The sequence below is a fragment of the Astatotilapia calliptera genome, chromosome 20 (genome assembly GCF_964374335.1).
Source record: "Astatotilapia calliptera chromosome 20, fAstCal68.1, whole genome shotgun sequence".
Lineage (NCBI taxonomy): Eukaryota > Metazoa > Chordata > Actinopteri > Cichliformes > Cichlidae > Astatotilapia > Astatotilapia calliptera.
This window is the reverse complement of record NC_137441.1, coordinates 33,382,196-33,410,049: the sequence shown is the minus strand read 5'-3', so window position 1 is coordinate 33,410,049 and position 27,854 is coordinate 33,382,196. Positions and strand designations below refer to the sequence as shown.

Here is a 27,854-nt window from a genome sequence, read left to right as displayed (position 1 = left end):
ATGCAGAAAAATCTATCTCCTAGCCGGCTCACAAAAGTGCACAGAGAGTAAATAAAGATTTGCAACTGATGAAGCTCTCCTGATGGCTTTTTTGCTTACACCTCTTTCAGTGTACTGGAGGTTGAGAACTTAAATAGATTCATGGCTGTAGGTGAGAAGACTACTCAAGTTTCAGAGGACTGCTTGCAATTTAAAACGAGCAGAGTCCATTTTTGTAAAGCAGAAATCCTTACACAGCAATAAAAAAATTATCTGTATCAGTTATTAAAGAAATGAGCGTAGACAGTGAGGTTTAGAACATAATTCAGTCTGTGAATAGTGATGTCTGGCTAGCAAAAGTAGACCCCCCCCCCCCCAACTTTTTAACAACGATGGTCTCCCTTTTTTATGTTAAGCTATACAAGCTTCTAATCGCACTTGTATTTCCGACAGATTCATCTCCTAACATCGCAGGTAATTGGATATTCACTTTATTTAGAAGATGACATAAATTGTCAGAAATGCCTGCTGCTGTTTTTCCCATCACTGCAGCTATAATTCAGATGTCTTTTCTTGTCAAAATAAAGGTCCAAAACTAAAAGAATGTGACTTTAAAATTATGTAAAAGAAAAATATAAAGAAAGAAAAGCGGCACACTTTAAAGTTTGGGGAAAATGTTTTATTTTTATGTGCTTACGTTCCAGTTCCAGTTTATCATTTTCTGCCAAATGATGAAAAATTACACGATCAATTTGGGCAGCCTAGCATATATGAAGAAGAAAGAATAGAAAATACATAGGCTTCTGATCACTTACACGCTCTTTAAGCAGCGTCTTTGTGTGTACGTGAATCAGCAAGCATGAATTTAAGCATGTACTCTACATGTGTGACTTACAGCGTTACAATAAGGAAAGGGCATCGGCTGGGAAAGGTGAACCACTGCGGGACGCGAGGCTGTGGATGGGACAGGATGTGTGGTGCAGTATAAGCATCCCCTCTGCTCAGGTCGCTGCTCATTTGTCAAGTTGCCTGCAGACTTGAATGGTGCATTGCTGCTAAAACAGAGAGGCAATCAGCAGTGGAACGGCACACCTCCGGGGAGGGGTCCCAGGTGGATGATAGCCTTCCTGGGTGATCTGCAGATTAAATGGTGTTTTTCTCAACAAAATAAGCTCAGCCAGAGGGTTACTGCAGTAACTGCAGACAGATCTGCATTATTCTAAGGTAACCATTTCATCCTAGGGGATATTTGAATAACTGATTAGTGTATTCATCAGAAATTATTCTCAGAAATATTTGCTGTGCATGTTTGGTGCTAGACGCAAAACTTACCGTGCGCATCCCAACTGGAGATAAAGCCTGCAAGTGACCGGTGTCTGATGAGGTGTAGGCCGGCATTAGCTCACACTGCTCATTAGAAAGTATCCAGGACACGCACCAGCCCTTCTCATCAGTCACACAGCGGTTCGGCAGATGGCAGGAGCAGACTCTCGCGTGGTTAAGGCTCTCCTGGCTGCCTCCATAAGGCAAGCATGCATCCACGAGCTCAGCATGGTATCCATCCAATTTGGAAATCTGCAGCGGCAACTCTTTCCTGACAGGCAGACATCTACATGGCAAGAAATTATAAACACGAATCAGTGAAATGAAACCATATTTTCTAATCTGGCTCATCAGGTGCATAAAATAATGGATGGCATGAATAAAGCCTACAGTGGATGAAGGTGTTATAACACCCTTATGCTGTCAGGTTGTTAGCAGTGTGCAATAGTTGTAGATAAAAATATACAATTAAATATCAAAGCTGTGTTCACTGTAACGCAAGATATTGACTCATTAAGCGAAGACAATAATGACGAGTTTTCAGGCAAAGCTTAAAGACAATATTAATGTGATGCTCCGTATTTAAATCATTGTTGGGGATATTTTAAATTTCCTTTACTGTTGAGGGGGAAAAAAGCAACAATTTAATCCAACTACTGCATGTGTGTTAAGAGGGTCCAGCGTTCCTGAGCCATAGGCGTTCATTGTCATAAAACACGAGCCACACTTTTATTGTCTCTACAACGGTCACAAAAAAACCAAAGAAATGAATTCAGGCGCACATGCAGGCTGCCAGAAATACCAAATGTTAATTAATCTGTGGATGAAAATAGTTTCCAAATATCCGGTGCTTACTCCTGTTTGAGTAAAAAACTACAGTCCCATCTGTTTCAGAAAATTGCTGATCCAATTTTATTATTAAAAAAAAAACAAAACTATATGTCCATGATTCATTTTGAAGATTTTCATCAGGGATTGCAGCTGAGCACTACAAGCAGGCTCAGAAATGGGAAGAACTGGGAAAGCAGACAAGCAAGCAATGAATTTTTGGTTGTTTTTCAATTCGTTTATTTAATTTGTGTACACTTTAAAGAACACTAACTGTTGCAGACTTGAAATGAGTGTGGAGTTTTTATCAATAGTACACATGAAGTGGGAGTAATGCGCTGTAATTAAAATTGTGTATAATGTCGATTTAATTCGGTGTAGCTATAAAATTTAACAAAAAAAAAAAAAAGCAGACTAAAAGCAGTATAAATGAAAGCCATCAGTAAAAATAATGTTAACCTTTCTTCCTCCTAGACTACCTCTGATTTTGAGTCGGGCTTTTTCTGTTTAACACTCACTCGTTTAGCCGTGGATTTCTTTTGGTGAAGACAGTGAAAATGTGAAGAATCACCCCGGAGCCTCTGCCCCTGCTTCTGCTGCTAAAATGGGTCGCAGGCAGATAAACACATCAACAGGCCACTCTGGAGGAACCTATATATTATATATCTTTGTCCCTTTGTGTTACCTGTTTGTGGCAGTAACAAATGGCAATAGTGAATGTAGGCCAAGAGACAGCACAGATCTCTATATGACACACTTGTTATGGAGGATATGGAGCGCTCCTCCAAAAACCGGGAAGGCAGAATATAGTCCAGCACAAAACAAGTGAAAAAAAGACCACACCAACAGGCTGCATGCAAGATGAACAGGACACGCACACATAATTATGGACACCCATTGGTTTTGTTCAAAAACATGAAGACAACAGTGTCTCAAAGAGGACAATCATAACGTCACCAACACAGGATGTTAGGATGATTTCATGGTGATGTTTTTGTGTCAGCTTCTTTAATTTCTTCCCATAAAGAAATATAGAAATTTAGTTGTGAAATGTTATATTTACAGGTATGAATTTTAGGCATTTACATGACATTGCTTTTTTTTGTTTTATTTTTTTTCTCAAAGACAGTCAAATGGTAACCCCCCCCCCCCCCCCAAAAAAAAAATCCATGTATTTTATTTTTGTTTGTCTTAAAAATATGGCAATCAAACAGAAACTTGAAAAGTTCAGACAATTGAAGTTAGTAAAAATAATAATAATAATAATAATGAGAGTCTGATTAACATCTGGGGACGGGGCATGTTTAATACTACTTAAGAGGCATTGGCTCTTCTTTAAACAGCACATTGTGTTACGCTGGTGTGCAGACTCAGGTCTGGTATTTTCATGCTGAAATAAGCAAGACCTGCTCTTATTTCATCACATGACTCAACACCTTGTGTGTCCCCAAACCTGTGCCCCCAGTAGAGCTTTCACTGCCATTCGTTCAGTGGATAGAGAGAGAAAAGCTTCTTTGGATTTTTTTTTAAATTATGTGTAACAAAGATGATGAAATCCCCAAGTTATTAGCAATTTCACACTGAGAAGCATGATTTGCCCACACACTCTTCGAAGGAGTGCTGGATGTTAACCCTTTAAAGCCTGAACCATGAAACGAATGCCATATCTTTTTTTTAATGGAGTATTTATTGGACCTTCTAACAAAGGTTTAAAAAATAGATCTGAATTAGTATACATGAGTTTTAATTTGTACCATATTTGCTACAACTGGTATTTGCTTAAAATGTATTGTGCAATTTATTTAGGTTTGAGAGGTCTGATGGTGTAGAAGTCTCAAAAACTCACGTATCAAATAAGATTTGTTTGGAAGTTAAGGACGTGTTCTGTGTCATCCTGCTACCCCATCCACACTCTAGCAGTTAAACCCTATTTTTTTTTAATCACTAACCACAAATTTCACACTCCTTGTTTTTTACTGTATCAAGAGGATGGGCGTGTTTCCTTACAGCGAAGAGTAAACAGACACCTTATTGTCACATTATGAAGCCTTTGACGCTTCCAAACTACCTCGCATCTCTTGTCTTTTTCAAGCTAAATAAACTAAACTCAGCTCATAATCCAATAAATACTTAACTTGTTTACACTAACCTTGATACAGTTACTATATTTCACACAATCTCCAAACTGGCTTCGAAATAGGGACCAATTTTGAGATCTTAAAACTATATTACTAATGGTTTTCTTCATTCTTTGTTCTTCTGTTCTCTTGTTTGTGCCTGCTGATTGTATTCTTGTGAATTCACCTTCATTCTCAATGAGAATATTAAAGTGCCCGATTACATACAGGTTAAATAGATCAGCCTCACAAGATGCTCATTTCTTAATCTTATAAACGTAATTAGTTGTTAAATAGTGCAACATCATGTGTGTTTTATCTTAGTTTCAGTATCTGATGTGCTCTTTGAGGTATTTTCAGTTAAACAGATCACTGCAATCTGTTTTTATTTACATTCTGCGTGGCATGCCAGATCTTACGGAAACTGGGTTGTTCACGGGCATGCTTGAAATTATTATAGCTGTATGAGAGCTTAATCGAGACTTTCCAGCTGCAGTCTCTCCCTCTTAAGGCTGATGTGGGCATTATGCTTTGCTCCAGCGCCAGTGTAGAGAGCAGACTGGCTGGTGCTGACACTGACAGCTGACAGAGCTGCCGCTCATTCACAACAGAGCAGCCAGCTGTCACAAGTTCAGCCTCTCGCTATTATATCAATCCATCACAGCCCTGTACTACCATCTCTCTCATACTGAGGGAGAAACTGATGACACCCTGCACTTCATATGTTTCACATATCAAGCTCGGCCTTCAAATCGGGATCTTTAATATCAGGGGGTTAGTAATACTGTAAGAGATTCTTTCAAAATCCGTATCAGGAAATAAAAGATATCTTGGACCGCTCCACTCGCCGGGAATTCACACTTCACAGTGTGTTTGTCCCTCTGCGTGCTTACAGTCCTTCCAGTATAACCACATTTGATCTGTTGTGTCATTAACAGTGTCTTTTTCACTCGACTTGGCCTTGGGAGGAATCTCATCAGCTTTACAAAATGAGGTCAGCAAAGAAGCACTGGTGCAGTCAAACACACCACCTTATTCTACGAAGTCAGGAACGCTGCATTCAGTCCATCTCCGTAAGACTGACTGACTGAAGTGAGCAGAGATTTTTGCCAGCTCGCCTCAACCTCCTTCCTGAGTCCAGTTTTCATCAGCAATGTCACATTTCCTACGCCACCTTAAAACCCTCTAACATAGCATTCAACTCCAACTACGCTCCAGATTTCTGTATTTTTTATTTATTTTTTTGCTGCATCTTGTCAGATGCTCAGAATTTTGCTGTGCTGTAAAAACCAAACGAAACAAGGTGTTCACAGAAAAGATGGTAAATCTACACCTTCAAAAGAAGTCTGTCCTCAGTCAAGGCAATTCTGCTTTTTGACTAAGGACTACTGAGAATTACTCTGAACTGATGTGTAAACCAAGCAGGCTGCTGAGCTTGTGAATCAATGTGTCTATTATCTTTTCCGGACAGATCAATGACGCTGAGGAATGAGCTATGAATGGCAAAAAGAAAGAAAAAAAAAAAGCCGCACGTAAACTCACCAGGCAAGCGTTACAGCCTTCTCCATTATTTGCGGGAGTCAAGATACTTGACAGATAACCTTTATTCTCACGGTTTAGCGTTAACCTCAGTTTAGTCAAAGAATTACTAAAAGACGACCGGCTGCTGTGGCACAAAGAACCAAAAAGGCAATTAGTTGCTAAAATTGATTAAGTCTTCTGCAAGAGTGTATTCACACGTCCACTGAACTAAGCATACCGAATAGATGAAACAACTTTGAATTTATACGCTCACATAATCTGTGAGGCTTTACAAATATTTACCCACTGTGTCCTTGGCTGGGACAGTGTCAGAGAATATTAAGTCAAGTGGAGAAGCAAAGGCGATGAAGTGACAGTAGCCAGGTAAAGCATACAGAGGTAATCTAATAGGACATGTAAAAGGGCCCCTCCTCATGGCTTATTCATTATAAGGGATGCCATTACTGAAAATGGCGTGGGGTATGTGAGAGATATGCCAGCAGGGGCATTTTCCCCGGTGTCAGTGAGTACAGACGAGAGGATGGATGCTGCGAGGATCAGCAGACTGATGCAGCTGCAGCACTGAATGCAGATGGTACATGCAGAGAGTGCTTGCCCATAGCTGATGGATAACAGTGCTCGTCTGATGCAGATATGGACACTGACTGATATCAGCAGCTGATTCCCAATATTGCATTACATGAATTTTGCTGATTCAGCAATCTGTGCAAATAACTGTGTCTTAATAAAAGCAGAGGATACAGGCAAATTAACGAGAATCCTTTCATATAATACACACACACTCTAATATGCTTAAAACTGCTACACATAACCTTTGAGTGCACAGAGTCAAGGTTAACGTGAGATGTATGCAGTTCTCCTCATTCTCCTCCACAAAATGTGGGATCACGGGGTGCAACTTGGGGCCCAAGTCATATTGGAGGAGAGAGGAAAAAAAAACAAAAACTTGCTGCTGCAGTTGGAAGCAGACAGCGCTGCACTGCTGCAGAGAACAGCCAAGACGCTGATGCCTCGAAACGCTTTCAAACAGAAGCACCATTATCTGTACACTGCCCGTGCAGCGCGCTGCAAATGTCATCGCTGAAAGCCGGGAAGTGTAACACCAGGCGCATTTCCATAAGGAGTGCAAAAAGAGAAGTTCAACCTCAATGTCTGACTGAATGATGGATGATCTCACTCTCACAGAGTTGTGCAACGCACAAGAGACAAATTCGGTTGGTCAAGATATTTCTATATTTTAGCGCACTGCAGAATAGCACCAGTGGAGCAGTGCATCTTGGGTAATGAAAGGTAGGTATTAGGGATTGCAGATTAAGGACATTTTACCGAAGGAAATGTTGTACCTAGAAGAACTGTACAACTTTGAGAGAGAGAGGGGGAGCTCTGAAATGAATGCATTAATTTACTGCCTGTGTGATTATTACTCATTCATCATAATGCCTGGAGACACCGTTTCCCATACGCATTTGGTGTGCTTTGTGTTTATGTACTGGCTTGAAAAATTGCTCTTAGTTACTGGTTAGATTATAATAAATCACGCAACTTTTCCCCCAATAAAACCAGATGACAAATTTGATTTAAAAGCACTGATTTTCCTAATTCACTCAAACGGCTTCACATTTAGTGATCTCAGATTAATTAAACATTCTTTAAACGTCATCATTTTTCAAACCATACCTGAGGACATCCTCCCAGATTTTTATTTTTATTTTTGTGTGTGTGTGTGTTTATGAGGAAATTGGATTTCAGTGATTTTGGATACTGTGACAAGGGGGAGATGGCCTCTGCGTGGAGCAGGGACAGTTCCTCATTGAGGTTTTGAGCACCCTCATATCTCAAAGCAGCTTTTGCTGTGGTGTGAAAACGAATAAAAGAGGATGGCGAGTTATGTGTGCGGCGGAGGGGGTGGTGGGGGTGGGGGGGGGTCTCTCCTGTGAGGAGTCCTTTACACTGATGATTCCCGGGGGTGTCGACGAGGAGGAAGGTTTGCTGAGGGGGTACATGGAGGAGAGGAGGGCAGACTGAGGATAAGCGCACACACACACACACAAACACACACACTGACCCTGGAGGTTGCGTTCCCCTTTAAAAGTCCCATCCCACTCAGATACGCAGAGCTCATGCAGGATCTGCTGCGGCAGTGGGGGAACACTGCTGAGCTGTGCAGTTTATGCTGCCAGCAAGCGTGCAAAGAAGAGGAGGGGGAGCAAGCGTGTACAGGAGGAGGAAGAGGAGGAGGAGAAAGGAAGAGAGAGAGAGAGGGAGAGCGAGAGAGCAAACAATGTCATTCTGTTCAGGAGGCAATGCTGCAGTCAAGTTTGCCGCGCCATGAAAGCACATCACCAGCAACCAGGAGGCTCAGAGTGAGTGCAGAGAAGTTTTCCTCCTCTCCTTCCTGTGTGAGAGATGCGGTCAGAGGCTGGTCCGTAGGTATACCTTCCTTTCCTCTCTAGTCTTATTTAACTTGTTTGCCTTCTTCTATGATGGGCTCTTCTTTCTCTAGGTTTGTATACTTTTTTAATTATTATTATTATTAAACGAGCCTTGCAGGAGTTGATATGTGTATGTCGGTGTGCATGCCTGCAGTGTTAGAGCTCCTGGCAGCTTCTGTCTCATCAGTTTCAGCCTCCTCTGCACCAGCATTAAACCAGGCAGCAGTCTGCCAGAAAACCAGTCAGTTAGCAGTCAGGCTCCACTGCTCCCTCATCCATGTTTAACACATGGTACAGGCTGGAAATAGCAGCCAGCGTGTCAGATAGCGGCTGGTCCAGAGGACTCGCTATTTGACACAAGGACAAAAAAAACTCACCAGGATGCAGAGTTCTCCACACCAGTGGAGAGTTTCATCTTTGCTGACCTAGCTTTTAAGAAGACGACAGGCAGCCTGAGCTCTACTTTTCTCGGCTAGCTGTGCATTTATGTTAACCAGCGTGTTTTCATTGCAAGTATGATGCTGGGAACTGGTGAGAAGGATTTTTCAGGGATCTTGGACTGTGTGAGTGTCTGAGTGCTAAATGGGGAAATGAGAATGAGGCTACAGTGGCCTGTTTGGGACAGGGGAGCTGTGGTGCAGTCATGAAGTTGTGCTGTAGTTACTGGGACTTTTCTGCCATCCTATAAGGGGATTTCACATCAGAGTGCTACTCTGTAGAGACTTTGGCACTAAACTGTGGAAGATGAATGCTTTCTGTTTCATTTAGATATTAAGTTTTAGTCTTTTAAAAGACGTCCTAGAGCAGGACCAGTCTTTTCTATCATTGCAGCAGCAATATTTCAGCAACTTTGCTCTAAAAGAAGACGTTGCTACTTTTGTTTCATTGCAGCATCTCTGTTTCAGAAACAATGTATAAATTGTTTATGGGGGTTAAAGCTTCTTATAAAAGTCAAAGTATTACAAATGCTTGGAAACCAGTATGGAAGGTGTGAATGGTGAATTCACTTGGCTACACGGTCAGCTCGGAGTTCACCTCGGGTAACTGTGCTAAGACCTTGAAAAAGCCGGCCCTGCATTGTCAGTTTGGTGAGGCTGGAGTCCAAGGCGTTTCTCTGGACTTTCTGTTTCTCCCCACTGCAGACAGACGGGCACAATGATGATCACAAACTGTACTAAAGGGTCTGTGCTACATCCGGAGCTTGACATCATCTCGGAACATCTGCAGTTCTCCTGCTCACACTTTCTCTGAGGGTGGGTGCTACACTGCCAGCGAAGGGAACTGCCGCACTCACCTGATGTTCCTTGCACCTCGCTTCTGCCCTCCCCCCACCTCCCACCTTCTCTCCTTCTCCTCCTCCTCTTTCCTCATCTCCAATTTCTCTACTGTAGTCTCTCTCAGAGGTACAGTTGCCCAGCAGAGCGCCTCACCGGCATGCTTTGCACCTCTGTGATTCTGCCCCCTCCTCCTCCTCCTCTCTCTCTCAGCCACGCACCCCCCACCCCTCCGTCCCTGCTGAAAAAGTATGCAGCACATGCTCTCACCATCCTCCTTGAGCAATTTGCTTGAGTGAATATAGAAAGGAGAGAGAGAGAAGCAGGAGACAGAGAGCCAGCAGCAGAACAGCAATCCTGCAGTGTCCTGCAGCAGCTGAGTTCCTGCAGTGCTGGCCTGTAATGGCACACATGCAAGAGTGCGCACACACACACATGCACACACACGCGCACACACACACACACACACAGAGGAGGAAATACACCAAAGAGTATCATTCCCTCTCAGAAAATCTCAGACAGTCCTGATGTCACATGACCCTGCATGGCAGAGCAGGCCGTCCTGCAATGTGCTGGACTGTGCTGAGCTTAGAGACAGAGGCAGAGAGAGCGAGAGGGAAAGACCCCCCCACCCCCAACCTCCCCTACCCCCACACACTGCCCATGGAGCACCACAGGGAGGCACTGGTGAGATTAGCCGATTGCCCCCCCTCCCTCCCCTCTGATGGTGCATTGTCCCGTTCCAGCACTCCAGTTCCGATGATGTAATCAATGCAGCAAGCTTTGAACTTGCCGGGCTAGGGGTTCCTTCTCCCACCCCCCCATCCCAAACTGACACAGATGCAAATCTCAGGCTTCAGCTGCAGTCTGTTGCAGGTAGGAGGATGAATAACTACAATTCTGTACTGAAGTGCAGGGATACGTTCCAGTAAGCGGGGCTACGTCAGCGGATACCCATATTTCACTCATGAGTAAATTGCATAAATTATCAGCCAAGTCAGTTGGTGAAACTACTGCCGGCACTTTGTGAAAATACTTCTGTGCGGTGCCGCAACACCACTTCCAATAAATTAAGGCAGCTAACGGCAGGAAAATGAACCTCGTCTGCTCTTTTACAAAGCTGCCTCTCTAGTTGCTGTTAAGGGGTGGGCAAAGACGAGGCTCCGAGCCGAGCCAAAAGTGCTTTGAGCTCTTTCAGGGCGTAACATCACGGTGACTTTGCTCTTTCATTGATAAGGTCATCAGTCTGTTGACAGGCTGCAGTGAAGAGCAGCAGCACTGATGTACAGTGCAGCTTCAGAGATGCTCAGGCAGCCAAACTCAGACCATATAGTAGCAGGTGAGTTTTGCTGAGCTGGCTCCTACCGCTGTTCCCAGAATCTGCCTAGTGATCAACTTCCACTACAGCAGTGATGAACCGGCATCAGGCCTGCTCTAGTAACGGGAAAAAAAAAAAACCCAGCTAACAGCAAAGCAGGTTTGAATAATTAGCACTCATGGATGCTGATGATTCTGCACATTTAATGCAGTTTAATGTGTCAGCAGATAAATGGACACGTAAAGCACACTTGTATACTGCACCTTTTCTTTTCTCGCTGCATTAATAAACAGTTTAGAAATTTTGATTTCACTAAAAAATGTCACTTTTCCAGGAAGCAATTAATTTTCACAGCGTTTCATATCTTTGCTGATGCGTTCTCTGTGATTTTTTGCAGTTTCATAATTCATGCCGACGGACTTCATCTGTAATTGATGTGACCCGCTGAGTTACTGGAAGAAACAAAACAAAAAACCCAACGAAGATTTAATGAATCAGACGTGGGCCAGGAAGTCAGAGCAGTTTTTTAAAAAAGCGCTCCTCTGTCTAACACATTTTCAGCAGTCGTCACCCATTAGAGCATCTCCTCATCTCTGCTTCTGACTTAAATGACTTAAGCATGTCACACAGAATAAGTCATAATGCACCTTCGAAGACTAACTCATGTGTTAAAGTGCTCAGACTGAAAGCTATGCTAACTGACCGAAGCAGGCTGAGTCATGCTGGGTCTTTTCTGGGTTTCCCCCCTCTCTGATCCTCTGCTCCTCCCCCTGTGCAGGCTCATACATCCAGCCCGGCTGTTGGTGGCGTGTTGGAACATGCCTTGACTTGTTGTACTGCCTGACTGAACAGACAGAGAGAGAGAGAGGCAGCCACAGGAGGAGAGGCAAGAGGCTGGTGGTCAACAGTTTTTCCAGAGTGAAGTGACCCACACATCGGGAGAGCCCGTGAACAGACTCCTGTTGATGCCAACACGTTGAGTGCACCCGCTGGAGATCACGCTGGATGGTGGACCTCTGCTGCTGCCTGGCTAACTGGTGAGTGTCCAAACTGTGTGTAAACAGATGCCTCTGACATACACAACAATGCTACAGCTGAACACTTCTGAGGACCTGTGCACTTCTGCTGAAACTGAGTGAAATTTTCAGAAACACCAACTAGTTCAGGGGAATTAAAATGATGCCAGGCTGAGGCCTTCAGATCAGCCTGTAAATCTAAACTAGAAAACGATAATTTAAGCCACTGCAAGTAGTAGAAGCGTCCAAGCTTTTGATGCTGGCTTAATCCCATGGTGACTACACAAAAGGTTAGCGAAAGCTATGATACACCCAAACACAGTACCCAGTTGCACAGTGGCAGGATGAGTGACCCTTTCATCATCTCGTCTTGATCCTCACGGAGAAGGGCAGCTGTTTTTGTTATTGTTTTCTCTGGTATTCATAATGAAAGCCAGTTTTCCAACAGGAGACCCAGCAGGCCGCATCTTTCCCCTCCTGAAAAGCCCCAAGAGAGCCGAGAGCGAAAGGCTTTATAACAGGTCCTCGTTTCTCAGAAGTGATTTGTATCTAGCGGGATCTGATTCGAGTTTGCGACTAGACGGTGTGACAGACGATTCGAGCGGCCCTGGTTCTCAGAAGACAAGTGTCATCAGCATGTCAGTCAGGAAGCGAAATGAGATTAGGAACAGTGTACACAGAGAAGCAGATAAACGAAGGCCAGTCTGTCCACGCTGGCACACATTATCACACAGCACTGATAAACCCTACTGTAAAAACTCATGCAGGCCGGTAAAAACTCAAATACATTAATCACCCGAGAACTCAGGTGATAATCATTTAGTGTCCAACACGCTATGATCTGTGTATTTTAGTTGTGTGTGGTCAAGCAGGAAGATAGTTACTGGGGAAACTCTTTTTTTCCCCTCTCTCTGGCAACCAGGGGTAGTGCAAGCTGAGTGTGAGACTCCGTTCTATTTAATTATTAACACACTGCAGTTTGGCGTGTAGATTCATTTAGCTCAAACCCAAATATGCTTTAAAATTGTTCTAAAAATAAAAGTTAAAAAAAAAAGACTACGAGAGGCTAAGCTCGCATGTCATGTATGCCGATGTGAGCGTGTTGTGCATGTGTTAAACTGCTCAGCAGCACGGCCCTTCAGTACATACTGATGTCACTGTTTGCCATCAGATGATTAGGTTTGTGGAAGCGTTGATCAACCAAGAAATGTGCAGCAGTGACATGAGGAGAAACGGGGAAGTGAGGTAAAGTGGGTGAATGTGATTTTTTTTCTCTCTCGTTTGGATTACACATCGTGAGGCCTGACAGCAGAGGGATCCACCATGATGAGGAAGTATAGGCCAGCCTGGGGTTTGTACACGTGTGTGTGTGTGTGTGTTTTGGTGAAGTGTTGCTGGGGAAAATTGTTGCCTGGAGGCTGAATATGTCAGAAACTGTAGACCTACAGAGTCCCACGGTTATTTAAACAAAAGCTATTCTGAGGCAAACGCTATGTGCACCATGTGCAATGTTACGTTTGACACTCCAGATTACACACGTCTAACACTAACACAAATCTTTTTGTGTTTTTGTGTGTGTGTGTTTTTACGAGTCAATTTTAATCTGATATTTAAAGCTTTTAGTTACACCACAAAGGACCAAATGATGCTCTCTTACAAGCCATCGATGACACGTTAACATCTTAAACCAGGCTTGTTCATTTACATTAGCTTTCACGGTTTTCCTTTTCAAATTAAAAATAAATAAATAAATAAAAATCATAATTTAGCAACAGGAAAATACATATTGGATCAAAAAGGCAAGTTTTGTTTTTTGTTTTGTGTATTTTATGTTCAATATAGGTATTTGTTGTGCCTGAAAATGAATAAATAAATGAAATGAATGAAATGAAAGGACAATAAAAATGTTTAGTTTCACAAGGGTATTTTTAAGGGAATATAAAATAAAACTTTAAATATTTTTTAAAAGACTTTAATTTGTTTATAATAATTAAACATTAATGATTTTGTTTTGATCTTCCAAAAAATACCAAAACACTTTTTCCCCCAAATCTTTACTGTCAAGGTTTTATTTTGTTAGATGACAGTCGATTAATTTAGAAAACAACTCATACTGCGATATGAGTGGTGTGAAATAATAAGTATGAAAAAACCTGATATCACTAACAATGCACACGTGAAAATGAGATGCAATTTTGTTCGTGCACACCGAGTGCAATTAATTTGCCACAACAAAGATAAAACGCACAATAAGCAAAACGCTAAAAAAAGAAAACACTCGATGAAAAGCGTTATTGTTATCTTTTCATTTAGCTTGTGCAGATGTGGTGATAATAACAAAAATTTAGTGTTAGCTGCATCGTCTGGACACATCCCCCTCCAGCTAAATTAAGATGTACTTAACAGGTTAAATCACAAAACAGCATTTATTTATCCGGTTAAATCCCTTACTAAGTCCGCTCGAGCAGTATTCATCCACACCTCTGACTAATATTTGTAAAAAAGGGTTTTTTTCCCCAGGTTTGGACAATACTACGGAAATATTACAATAGGGAAATCTGTGAGGAGAGGTGAGCCGTGCCTGAGGCTTTAAATGCATTTGTGGAAAGGCTTGTTAGTCGAGGCTCGCTGCTGTTTGCTGTGAGAGGCGGTGGGGCGGCCGGCCATTCATTTAGCAGGCAGGGTTTTGTTTTCCCTGCCATTCTTCGTTCCTGTATCAGGATTACCTCAAGGTCTGAACAGGAAGGAATTCCTGTCATCATGTGCTCAGCGAAGGCGGCATCTAACTCGCTGCGAACGCACAAAGGGACAAGGATGCAGCTGCTTGGTGAAAGCAGGTCAAGGTGCGACCTCTGCGTTTGTCTGTGGACATCAGTTGTGCATGTGTGTGTGTGTGAAGACAGACGCTGACAAATACAAATTTTGTGTTTGTTTCAGGCAAGAAGCTTCAGAGCGTCATAAAGTGCTTTCTTAGAATTTCAAAAAGGTCAAAATGCTTAAACCACAAATAAAAACGCTGGAATTTCCAGTTATACAACCAAAAAGTACGTCACAAGATAGACCAGAAGCCGACGCAGAGGGCCACAAATAGCCTTGCTGCAGAATTCAGAAGCAATAACAGCGGATAGTTGATGTAATTCAAACTGTTTGTTTTCCAGACGTTCCTCCCTCTACGGAACGTCTTCTCTTCCTTCGTTTAAGAGCATGTGCCTACCGGTCTCTAGTATCCATGCTGTCCTGCGAGCAAAGCAGTGTCCACAGGGAGACGACAGTATGGAGCGGTCAGCCAGCCCAAAATAGCACTGCAGCGAGCAAACGCAACTGATAGCGTTGTAGCTGTGGTCCCTGAGGTACACAAACACAGACTAGCACTGTATGGAGCTAGGGTAAAAAAAATTACATTAAACAAACAAACAAACAAAAAAAAAAAGACATAACCCCCCCCCCCCCCCAAAAAAAAAAACAGAAGCAAGGCTGGCAGCCACACAAATAGTTGAGAGCTAAATCAAACCGAGCTTTTTTGTTGCAAAATCATGAGTCATGGCAAGCCTATTCTTAGTTCGGGGGTGTTTGTGTTTGCCAAAGTTGTGTGCACTTAAAGTGATGCTGCACAAACCGGCTAGGAGGAGATCAAGAAATCAGTTTGGAAACAAGCTCGGGGGTTCACTTCATGAAGCGGAACGTGGGCTCGTCTGTGCGTTGTAGTTGTGTAAATCTCAGTCAGGGAGCAGAAAGGGCCTCTATACTTATACACTTAATGAACAACTACTAACATTTCCTCCTGCTTTCTTACAGAGCTGCCAGAGCACCACGCCACCCTCGAGGTGAGGGGGGGGGGCTTTCAGTGTGAGGCCACTGCCTTCCAACAACCACCAACAACACCATCACCACGAAGCTGGGAATGGAAAGCGTCAGCAGTGCCAGGCTCGCAGGTGGACACATGCACCAAAGACCAGTCAGGACCCTGCTGGGGAGAGCAAGCCCGGAGTCGGGTGGTTGGACGCGGCTGCTGTGGGTGTTTCTCTGGCAGTGTCTTAGCTGGTTGTTGTGAGGAGTGAGAATGAAGCAATCAGCAAGTATACTGCCGCAGAAATTCTTCGCAATAAGAAGCCCCGGGATCACAGCTGAGAGGGAGGAAACTGGGAGCTGGCACTGTAAGTTTTCGACCCTCCTAAGAGAATTAACTGAGATCGACCGAGCGCACGGCCTCCGCAATATTTAGAAAATGGATCAAAGCGTCAAACTTCCACACTGTCTGTTGCACTATCATGATCTTCTGCTGCCATCTTGTGACTGAAAGCAAACCTCCCGGCATGCTTTTGATCAAACGCTGCTGCGCCAATTTGTGAAACCTTTGCCTTTTTTTTTCCTTTTCATTGAGACAAAACGAAAGCCCTTTCATTCAGAAAATACAACTTGGCTTACTATGACTTTTTTCAGTTGCAAATGCATGTTTTTGATCCCTTAATTTAATTTGCTCCATAGATATTTCTGGATGTAACGCACAAACAAAAAGAAAGTGGATATGATTAATTCTTGATTTATGTGCCTGATATTTTATTTGTGACATATTGCTGCTGTAGAAAAGGAGCATTATAAATAAAGTTAGATAAATACTGATTTATATATTTTCCTCTTTCCTTACTTAACACAAGAATTTTGTAATAATGCAAAAGTGTTGCAGAAAGGCCCTTTGGACTACATTTAAAAAAAGAACACTTTTTATTTAGTGCATGATGAGAATATTTCTGTGTGACCAAAGATGACCTAATGTGTGCAGATGAGTCAGGTGCACATTAATTTAGGCTTTCTCACACACACACACACACACACACACACACACACACACACACACACACACACACACACACACACACACACGATGTTCTTCTGATTTTTTCTCCACTCTATCTCAGAATCTCTCACCGTTATTGTTGATGCTCGATACAAAACAGTGTCTTAAACTGTATGTCGATGGTGTGATTCAGGCGATAATGCAGATGCCGAGTTGGCTGCAGTCTGCAAGGGAAAAAAGACAAAGAAAAAAAACCCCCAATGTTCTGCTGCACTGCTGCAAACACTAAAACAAGGGGGTTGCAGGTTTTTCTGGGCTGCAGTAATGCAGAAGCAGTAAAAGTCCTGCTCTGACACAAGGTCACCGCTCCGAGGGCTCTAAACCGTTTTACATCACACTTCTTTGGTAAACTGCAAATCACAAGGCCACCAAAGAATCATCAGCACTCGGGACAGGAGGCAAGCCAGATGTTAGTTGTTAGCTTCTCCTTTATTTCTGTGCACAGTGAACTCGTCGCTAATAGAAATGTAATTTCAGGCAAAATTATGCTTTTATTTAAAAATGAACTTATTGCCCCAGAAAGCTGAGATTCCAACTCTTACTGCAGGATGAGTTACCGTGAATTCACTCTTTAAAAAATTAATTGGTCCTTTGTCTACATTTAAATTCACCCATGAAGGCTTTTATATTCATGATCGGGTGTTTTAAATAACTAGTCATTTAACCCATGCTTCAGATTTAATCACTTTCACACATTTGCAGCTTTTTCCCTTTTTTGTATACCTGAGGATTAATACAGGGAGGTTTTGGATACACAATTTTAAATGCTTTTTTTTTTTTTTTACCTTGCAAAGAAGAATGAAGTGAAACCATGAAAATATTTGTTAGAAGCAATCTATGTCCTGTAGTTTACAAGATCATCAAATAATTCAAATAAAAACATTTCAATGTTTCAATTTTCTGCTGCCCATCATGTTCACAGCTGATGTACTTTTAAATTATGTTTTGTTTCGCTTTTATTTATTCAGTTCCTCTGTGCTCTTTGATGACACTTCTGCTTTGGTGCCACCACCTATTCATGTGTTTTGATTGCCTACTTTGCAATACTGCACTTTCTGAAGCCAAAATTCAGTCACTTTTTATCAACTTCTACATACATTTATATAAAAATGAATGCGTCTTGTTATTCAATGCACTTGCGCCAGATTATATTTATGTGAAGTGTATCTTTTTTTTTCCATGTACAAAATAGTTATTAAAATAAAATCAGACGTCATTTTCTAACCTGAGCAGCGAATCCTTTTATGCGAAACCATGACAGGAATGGGGAAGCGGTTTCATCATGCTGTCATGTGCCGTGTGCGGTACTTTATGTCAAAGCTGGACAGCACAAACTGAGACAATTACACTCAAAAATAGACCCTTTGAGTGCCTGCAGGTTACCAGCTGACTTAACTTCTGCTTTGGGTTCCGGTTGGTGAGGGGGCGGCGGGGAAGGAGGGCTTTAAGCTGGGTGAAAAGTTTTGCTTGACTCCCTTAAAAGCAGTAGAAGATTTTTTTTTTTGTTTTGTTTTTTTCAAGTCATGTGGCTCGACTGGACGGAGTGTTTTTAAACCGTCGCCTGGCCTTAAGGGAAAATAATGTGGAGAGCCCCTGGGAACATCCAGAATAAAACCAGTGCGCTCGGCCGGGAAAAGAAAGGTGTTTACAAACAAACAGAGACTGCGGTGTCCGCGAGACGACTGCAGCTCGTGCCTGATCGCGCTACACGATGGCAAACGCGACTCAGACTCAGACCGAGGTGTATCTGTTCGAGCAGGTGATCGTGCTGTTCTCGTGCGCGCTATCTTTCCTGGGCTCCTCTCTGATTATCCTCACCTACATTATTTGGTCGGATTTGAGGACAACTCCGAGGAAACTGCTGGTTTACCTCTCGGTGTCTGACTGGCTCTCCGCCGTCTCCTACGCCTTCGGAGTGTGGAGCGTCTTCCGCACAAACTCGGCGGAGTGCGTCGCTCAGGGAGCGATTTCCACTTTCGCCAACACCAGCTCCTTCTTCTGGACCGTGGCCATCGCCGTTTACCTGTACGTGTTCATCGTGAGGGCCAACCAAAGAGTCGCTGACAGCCTCGTGTTGGTGTTCCACCTCGTCAGGTAAGCAACCCGCGGAGTGTTATCTGTTTACTAAACCTGCTCCGGTGGTACCTGCGCCCTGAAGCATCTTGGGATTTCCCCCCCCCTAAAGTTGAGTTTACGTCATATTTTCTGAGATTTTGAACAGTGACTTGTTAAAAGCTGCACATTCAAAACGGCTCCTTTAAACTGAGAATTAGACCACAAACACAAACCGCTTTGGCTCACTTAACGTGCATCTACTTTATTTTGTAACACTCTGAAAGTTGGCGCAAAACTCCAGTCTACTGCCAAGCTACGTCCTGACGTTACACCGCATAACGGGGTGACGTGCTGACATCACGGTGGGACCTAGTGAGTTTTCAAATATTAACCATGGCGTTATTGGATCAGTTCACGTGACGAGTGTTCATAAATCAGCTGATGCATGACACGTGCTCACTTGTTTTCTCACCAGCTGGTGTTACCAGGACAACCTGGATCCTCCGTGTGTGTTTCTCTGGATAGGAACACTGAATAAGGGACTCCCTACAAATCCATTACACCAAGGGTGTCAAACATAAGGCCCCGGGGGTCAGAAATGGTCAGGCAAAGAATCCAATCTGGCACACATTTTGGATTCTAAATGAATAAAATAGGACTTTTTTGTGAATTAACAAAAACTTCCAGCTTTATAATTACAGGACAGTCTGAGCAATGAGCTACCAGAACTTTTTCTGTCATTTAAAGCATTTATTTTGTACACTTCAAGCCTACAGAGTTGTCCTAACTCAGGGGCCGATCTACAGGGGGGGCTGTAAAGCCTTGCCTCATTTGTATTTTTAAAAAGTTTATGTTTACTTAGAAGAGATAATGATACAATAAATACTTTCAAAGCGATATTTTGTTAACACCATTTAGGTATGGGGGATTTTCCACATACTTCACTGAAAAGGCATTTACACGTTTGTGCTGTGGTTAGCACTGCTGCCTCACAGAGCGAGGGTCCTGTGTGGAGTACGCATGTTCTCTGCGTGCCAGCGTGCTCCAGCTTCCCATCCACAAACATACAAGTCAGGCTAACTGGTGATTCTGAATTAGTGAGTGTCTCTGTGTGTTTGTCCTGCAATAGATCGCCGTCTGAACTGTGCCTCGCCTTTTTTTTTTTCACTACCAGCAAAAACAGAAAAAAGAAAACACCCCAACTTAAAATGTATCACTGACAACATTCAGTCATACTGTCAGAATTTCTGTTACTGAAACTTTGGTGATTTATTTGTGGATGAATGAGTTCAATAACAGCCAAAAAGACAATATTTTATTTTCAAAGCTTTTCATTCATCCCACTCTTCCTCTTCCTCACATTCATTGTTTTCTGGTTTCATGGTCAAAAACATCCCCAACATGTCCACCCTGCTCTTTTCTTCCGTAGAACAAAACATTTTTTGTTTTTTCTTATCAAAATTCCTTAAAATCAATCAAATTGAGTCTGTACTATGCAGATATAAGATAAGATAAAGACAGAACTTTATTAATCCCTCGGGTGGATTCCTCTGGGAAATTCGGTTTCCAAAGCACAGCACCAACAGAAGTTACAGAATGTGAGCAGAATACCATATATACACATATATAAATACAGAGACACATATAAATAAAGAATATACAAAAGGGATAAATAGAATAAATAGGAATAAGAATACAAGGGAATTGCACATTTCAAGTATTGAAGTCTATTGCACCGTTGGTTATTAACAAAAAGTATTGCACAGTGAAAAGGCACTACAGCTTAGTTGTCCCCCCCTCCTTTGTCCTCCTGTCTCCCCTCCCTCTCCCCTCCAGAGAGGAGTTAAACAGTCTGATGGCGTGTGGGACAAAGGAGTTTTTAAGTCTGTTGGTTCTTGTCTTTGGGAGAAGCAACCTGTCACTGAACAGACTCCTCTGGTTGTTTATGGTCGTGTGCAGAGGATGCCCAGCATTGTCTATAATGTCCAGCAATTTTTTTTAGTGTCCTTTCCTCTGCCACTGTCACCAGAGTGTCCAGCTTCATGCCGACCACAGAGCCAGCCTTCCTGATCAGTTTCTCCAGCCTGGATGAGTCCCTCTTTGCTGTGCTGCTCCCCCAGCACACCACAGCATAGAAAAGTACTCCAGCAACCACCGACTGGTAAAACTTCCTCAGGAGCTTCCTGCAGATGTTAAAAGAGCTCAGCCTCCTGAGGAAGTAAAGTCTGCTTTGGCCTTTTTTATACAGGTGCTCTGTGTTGCATGACCAGTCCAGTTTGTTGTCCACCCACAGCCCGAGGTACTTGTACTTGTTGACCACCTCCACCTCCTCTCCCTCTATCTGAACCGGCAGTGGACCTGCTCTGGACCTCCCAAAGTCCACAACCAGTTCCTTAGTCTTTGAGGTGTTGAGTTGCAGGTGGTTTGTGTGACTCCAAGTTCCTCACCAGACTCCTGTACTCCTCTTCCTGATCATCCCAGATACACCCCATGATGGCCGTGTCGTCTGCAAACTTCTGGATATGGCATAATTCAGAGTTGTAGCAGAAGTCAGAGGTGTACAGGGTGAAGAGAAGAGGGGACAGCACAGTTCCCTGTGGTGCTTTATGTCATTTTAAATCAGCAGCTAATCTCGCCTTCTTTTCACATCATGTGCTATAGTGACCATTTGCTAGAAAAGGAGGTCTCACCTTCAAATGATGCTTGGTGGGGACTCCCACTCCTTATACAATTCTAACAAGCTTGACAGTCAATATTAGGTATGGCTGCCTTTATTCTTCACCATAGTCTGAGCTGTCTTAGGCAGCTTTCTTGTAATTTCTTTAAGTAGTCTTCAGGAATAGTTCTCCAGGCTACTTGAAGGACATTCAAAGCTCTTCTCTGGATGTTGGCCACCTTTAGATGGTCACACACTGCTTTAATAATGTTGAGGTCCAGCTCTGGGGAAGCCATGATTGATAGTGAACCATTGTGTGTTATTCTATCCAGGTATGCTTTTACTGGACTGGTGTGGTGTTTGAGATTATTGTTGTGAAAAACGAAGCTGTGGCCAGTCACATTCTTCAGATGGCATTGCATAACAGATCAAAATCTGCCTGCACTTTTCTGTGTTCATAATTTAATCAGTTTAACGAGATCTCCAACGCCACTGGCTGAAATGCAGCTCCAACCATGATACAGCCTCCGATCTAGATGACTGTTGACCCTCAATGTTGTGTAGACACTCTTTCCTGACCTCCTCCACACATACTGAAGATGACACGAGCCAAACATTTCATATTTGTATTCATCACTCCATAAGACATGTTGCCACTGATTTTTCACTCCAGTTCTTGTGTATTTTGGCTTTTTCACTTTGTTCCCTTCCTTAAAAATGTCTTCTTAACAGTCACCTCTCCATTGAGACCATTTCTGGTGAGGCTTCAGTGAAGAGTAGAGGAATCAAATGAAGGACCAGATGCATTCTCAGGCCCGTTTTTAAGGATGTGACCTTCAGACACTGTCCTTCTGCTGTAGATAGGTTTTAGGCCTGCCACTTCTTCTTTTGTCCTCCACTCATCCAGTTTCCCCATTTTCTTTGAAGGACACACTGCACACCATGCTGAGAGGGCATGCATTTTTGGATTCTAAATTAAAAAAAATAGGACATTTTTGGTGAATTTTTATAGTTACAGGAAAGTCTGGGCAATGAGCTACCAGAAAGATTCATTTTTTACAATTCAAGCCCAAAGAGTCAGGGGGAAGGGGGCACCATGTCAAGTTTTCTACTAATAAATCTCTGGGAAATAAAAACATTTTTCATCCCTAAAGATATAAAATATATAAGATATAAAATGGGTTTGTTTGTTTTTTTGCAAACTTGTCTGTTATGTGTAGACACAACACTTTTTCATCCCTTGAGTCACGTGCTTTTTTTGTGCTTGAATGACTCATAGGTTATTTTTAAGTAGCTTAAGAAGTGAAAAAACAACAAAAAACGCATTCCTCTGAAAATGGTCAGGTACACGGACCGGACTGAAAATGGGTGAAAAAACAGCCAATGTCCAAAAATAAAATAAAAAACTTTGGAGGATGCTCAGAAAGCCTGGAGACCTATTGCTCAAGAGTACTTTAAAAATTCCAAGAAAATCTGGCTCCTCTGAAGTAAAATACAAAAAAATGAGGGGTGACTCAAGATTTTTACACAGTACTGTGTGTCCACTTTATTGACAAGCAGTTATTTCATTACTCATGTTTGTGCTTCAGATATATTTCTTTATTAACATGTCAATTTTGTAAAAAAAATGTAACAGCTAAAACAAATGTGTTTATTTTAGTGGTTCACTGTTTCCACTGTAAAAACAGCAATCAAACATGCGGAGCCTCCCAGTGTGACGACCCCTTGTAGTGTTTTATTTTTTTATTTTACACATTTTAATCCTTGTTGTCCACTTTCCTTCTGCACGTTAATGATTTGTCCTCACTGATTGTTAGCGAGTTGACTCACTGTGATGTACCATCGTTTAATTGATCTATTTTTGGACACGGGAACATTTTCACCCATGGGTATGGCTCACTGCAGTGTTTGCCGTTGTCATCCTAACAATCTCTCTGTGAGTTCTCAGATACTGCAATGAACTGGAGATCACACAACAGAGGCATTTATGGAGGCTTATATACACTAAGACACACGCACTGTCTTTTTGGTATTTATAAAGGTCTGCTGCTGTGTATACTGCAATGAAAATCTAGTAACCTTTTAAAGTGGTGTTATAAGAGGAGAAGTGCTTCATGGGGGGGCGGGAAACTAACGAGCGCTGCAAACAATGCAGAATTCATTTCGTGGTTTTATCTTCTTCAACAACAGAACTGGCCGTGACTCTGCAGTTTGCACCATGTAACACACAAAAGCCTTAAGCACAAGATTACTATCACACACTGTCACATGTCTTTGCTGCAAGTGTTGGTGTCATGCCCGTCAAACATTTACATAAAAACCTCCAGTGGAAAAGTTTAAAAATGTGACTCTGACCTTCGGAGCTGTTGTGTTTACTCTCCGGACCCTTGTTTTGTGTTCCAGCTGGGGAATTCCTCTGGCCATCACTATTGCAGCTGTGAGTCTCAACAAGATTGGTTACGATGCGTCAGAGGTGTCGGTGGGCTGGTGCTGGGTCAGGATCAACGTTCAAGACCGGGTCCTGTGGATGCTGCTGACTGGAAAGATCTGGGAGTTCTTGGCGTACCTCACCCTCCCCTTCCTCTACATCCTGATCAAGAGGCACATCCACATAGCGGTGAGGAGGACACCAGGGACCTCATTCATCAGTCATGTGTACACAGAGCTTTGTGACTATTTGAATATGTCACTTTGCGTTCAAAAATCTGTTTACACATTAAGAACCACAACAAACCTGCAGATACACAACTCTTTTTCCTGCCAAGCATTAAAATCATCCTTCTTAATACTCCGGTACTCAGTACGAGCGATCCACAGTGGATCTGTTATTTACATTCATCTGTAATCAGCCAGAACCTTTGACCTTTATTGGAAATCTGCTGGTGATCAGCTGTTTTCAGGTCGACAGAGTGAATCATGAACGAGTTTCTTTATTCATTAAAAAGCTGATCTCAAACTTCCCCTCTTGCCTTCTGCATTATGATTAATATCATAGTCAGAGAGTGAAAGAGACACTGTTGTCTTCAGGGGGAAAAACCCAAAATGTATTGGCCTGTCATTATTTGCATTTAGTCTTGGAAAGCTAAAATCATCACCTGGGCATAAAGTGGAAATACAGTTTGTTTAAAACATTCTGGCTCATAAATCATTTCAACCAAACAACATACTGATCACAGCCTGAAATCTTCTATAGGAATGTATGCACAGAATATCAATACATCCCAGTTCCTGTATCTGTGACTCAGACTTTCAGCAGTTGAGCATTAAAGGAACTGATTTGTTTCCCCTAGAGGATGACAGGAAACTTTATCCCTAACACGCTAACTATTATGAAACACACTACAGAGGTAGTCAGACTGTGGATGAAATCATTCTTTGTTATATTGCACTTTTATCCTAACAGAAACTTTCAGTCATGGGAAAAAGAAAGTTCAGTTTTACATATCAGGACATGTTAAGACAATCATCTGGTCCTGAGCAGGTTAAAATGAAGTAAGCAAAACCCCAGATGAACAACAACGCATAACATACAGCTCCATGTCGTTATTTAACAAAAACTGGCCAAAAATGAAGAAACGGCGTGAGAATCTAATCACACGATTACCGCGTCCATAAAGAATTAGGAGGGTAAGTAGCAGCCAGGAATTCCTCATCAAATGTACTGGAATAATGGTTCTTCATCAAGTGTGTGCACCTCTGTGAAAGCAGAAGTTTTGTCAGTGTGCAGGTGTGGATCACCTCATGACAGCTGCCAGTATTCCTAAGAATGAATGTCCCAGAATATTCATCCCAAAGTCAGACCATGCATGCTCAGAGAAACTGCAACAAAAAAAACCCCAAGAGACTCTACAGGCCTCAGTTAACATGTTAAACGTTAAAGTTCATGACAGCACAATTAAATAAAGACTGAACAAATATGGCTTGTCAGGAAGGGTTAACAGGAGGAAGCGTTTTCTCTAAAAAAGAACATGGCACCACGGCTTAGTAATGCAAAGTTGCACCAAACATGCACAATTGCAACCAAACACAGCATATCAGCACTAACGAGTTATACCAACCACAGTGGTGCATGGGTAATGATTTGGGCTTGTTTTTCAGCCACAGGATATTGGCAGCTTGACGTCACCGAGTGAACCATGAACTCCTCTGTATAAAAGTATTCTAGGGTCAAATCTGAGGCCATCTGTCCGGATGCTAAAGCTTGATCCAAACAGGTTCATGCACAGAGGCAAATCTCCAACAGAACAGCTGCAAAGGTCCAGTCAAAGTCTAGATTCCAACCTTACTTAAGAGAGCTGTGCATGAACAAATGCCCACAAACCTCACTGAGCAGAAGCACCATTGTGTAGAAGATTGGGCCAAAACCCTCTACAATGATATTAGAGACTGATAAAGTCACACAGAAAATGATTACTTCAACTTCTATTAAAGGTGGTTCTATAAGCTACTGAATCGCGGGATGTACTTAGTTTCTGCAGTTTGGCTTGTTGTTTTTTAAAAAAAACAAAAATGATATAGTGTAATGAAAGGGTTTCTGTCTCTCCCTCAAATATCTGCCTAGTAGTGTGAAAGTTATCTGATGTTCTTGATGACACATTTTCTCTCTTTCTTTATTTCCTTTTAATGGTCTCACTCTTGATGCTCTGACGCAGCATGCAGCCCTCTCTGAGTACCGTCCCATCTTGGCCAACAGGCCTCCCGCCCACTCCTTCTCCTCCATGGCTGATGTGAAGCTCACGCTCATCCCCATCATCTTCATCGTCCTACGCATTTGGAGCACGGTGCGCTTTATCCTGCTGCTAGCCGACTCAAGTGTCAGACAGAACCCAGCGCTGGTCACGCTGCACGTGAGTTTACGCTTCTTTCTCTTTTTGCCTTTTTAAAAAGTAACAAAGCATTTTCAAAATACTGTAAATTTTCCTTTTAAATGGCTTGAAAATGAAATGAAGCCTTTATGATGTTTGGACTGTTTTATTACATGATAGTGCCACTGTAAGTGTGCATAAAACATTTTTACGCACTATGAACACGATGATATAAATGAAAATGTGTTGTTTTATTGACCGATAAAACAAGCATTTGCCATCAAAACTCATAAAGACTTTTTATTTCTCTGAAATAAGCCATCATGATGCCCTCATCTGAAACCCCTCTTTCGTCTGATCCCACAGGGGATTGGCAACACCTTGCAGGGAGCAGCCAACTGCGTCATGTTCGTCTTGTTCACTCAGCCGATCCGCACGCGCCTCTGCGCCGCGCTCACATCCTGCTCCCAATGTCGAGCAGAGGCGCAGCGCCCGCACAGGCTGCTACCCGAGCAGGACGCAACTGCCCGGAGAGAAGAAGACAGCACTGAACGAGGCCACGCCGACAGATGAGACTTTGTTTGGTGCAATGAGAAGATGAAGGCAAAGCAAAGAGGCTGACATGAAGGGAGGAGGAGTTCTCTACTTCACCTCGAGCCCTCATTACACAAAGTGCTCGTGCGATGGCTTCTTGAGGTTCTGCAGGAGCATGCACTTCTGTGTCATGTGTCTGCACTGTGGGTGATGGGGTGTTGCTGCCTGATTTTATGTTATTTACACATAAGGTGAAGCATTATTTGCATTTATTGTTCTGTAGGTCACATGGGTAAAGTGTTTTGTTTGGTTTTTCTTTGGGTTGGTGTGTGTTGATGATTTCACTTCCCCTTCCAAAGAAAGTGAAGGAGGTCTGAAGGAGCTCTGCTTACCATGTACTGTACTCAGGTTAACACTGTGAAGGATTTTTGTTGTTGTTTGTTTTTCTAGTATCCGAGTATTGTGAATTTGGGGAGAAACTTTTGTTGGCCCGGTTATGTTACAAACAACAGAGAAACAGGTAAAGCTTTGTCGCTTTAGGTCACAATTATACTGTAATTTTTTGTGTTTTTCTTTTTTGTATCATTAACAAATGTGGCCAGAAGCTCTAAATACACTACTCCTGAAGCAAAGACAGGAGCAATGCATTTACTCACATCTAAAGAGCTGTGCATTATTCTAACTGTTAGCTTGACTTCTCTTTCACTGGAGATACTATATTGTTACATTTTTGGGTAGATGATCATCATTTTCTATTTAAAGGAATAAATACATGATCAACTTTGCTCTAACTGCTGTTCTCCTTTTACTTTTAAAACTCTTACTTATTTCCCAAGGCATTAGTTTCAACATCTTTCAGACACCGGTTTCATAAGATTGGCAGCTTCTGTTGTGTCACCATAATTAGCATGATTACTATCACCGTGGTCAAATTTATGTTGTTTTTTTCTTCTTTTTTTGCATGATCTATAATCACATGTCATCCTTCCTCTTTCAAACTCAGGCTTCACTCATGAGCCTCACTTCTCCTTTGAGCTGGTGGCTCTTGTTCGCCTGACTAAAAATGCAGGCTGAATGCATTACTAATGATGAGTGGGTGAACCCGGTGCCCTGATTCTAC

The 27,854-nt window shown here is 42.5% G+C and overlaps 1 protein-coding gene and 2 long non-coding RNA genes across 3 annotated transcripts; 2 read left to right on the top strand and 1 right to left on the bottom strand.

Moving 5' to 3' along the window:
- Window positions 1–643: 643 nt before the first annotated feature.
- On the bottom strand, window positions 644–18,696 carry LOC113013420 (uncharacterized). Its single transcript, XR_013903967.1, has 3 exons — window positions 18,555–18,696; window positions 1,312–1,588; window positions 644–1,115 (listed from the first exon to the last, which is right to left on the bottom strand). It is a non-coding gene; the product is annotated as an uncharacterized LOC113013420 (long non-coding RNA).
- LOC145422674 (uncharacterized) lies at window positions 8,086–16,449 on the top strand. Its single transcript, XR_013903968.1, has 3 exons — window positions 8,086–8,219; window positions 11,592–11,850; window positions 15,625–16,449. It is a non-coding gene; the product is annotated as an uncharacterized LOC145422674 (long non-coding RNA).
- On the top strand, window positions 18,191–27,525 carry gpr157 (G protein-coupled receptor 157). The gene is made up of 4 exons (XM_026154297.2): window positions 18,191–18,778; window positions 23,799–24,012; window positions 26,048–26,242; window positions 26,567–27,525. Exons 1-4 carry the CDS (start codon window positions 18,396–18,398, stop codon window positions 26,771–26,773), a joined length of 999 nt encoding a protein of 332 aa, XP_026010082.1. The 5' UTR covers window positions 18,191–18,395; the 3' UTR covers window positions 26,774–27,525.
- Window positions 27,526–27,854: the final 329 nt, after the last annotated feature.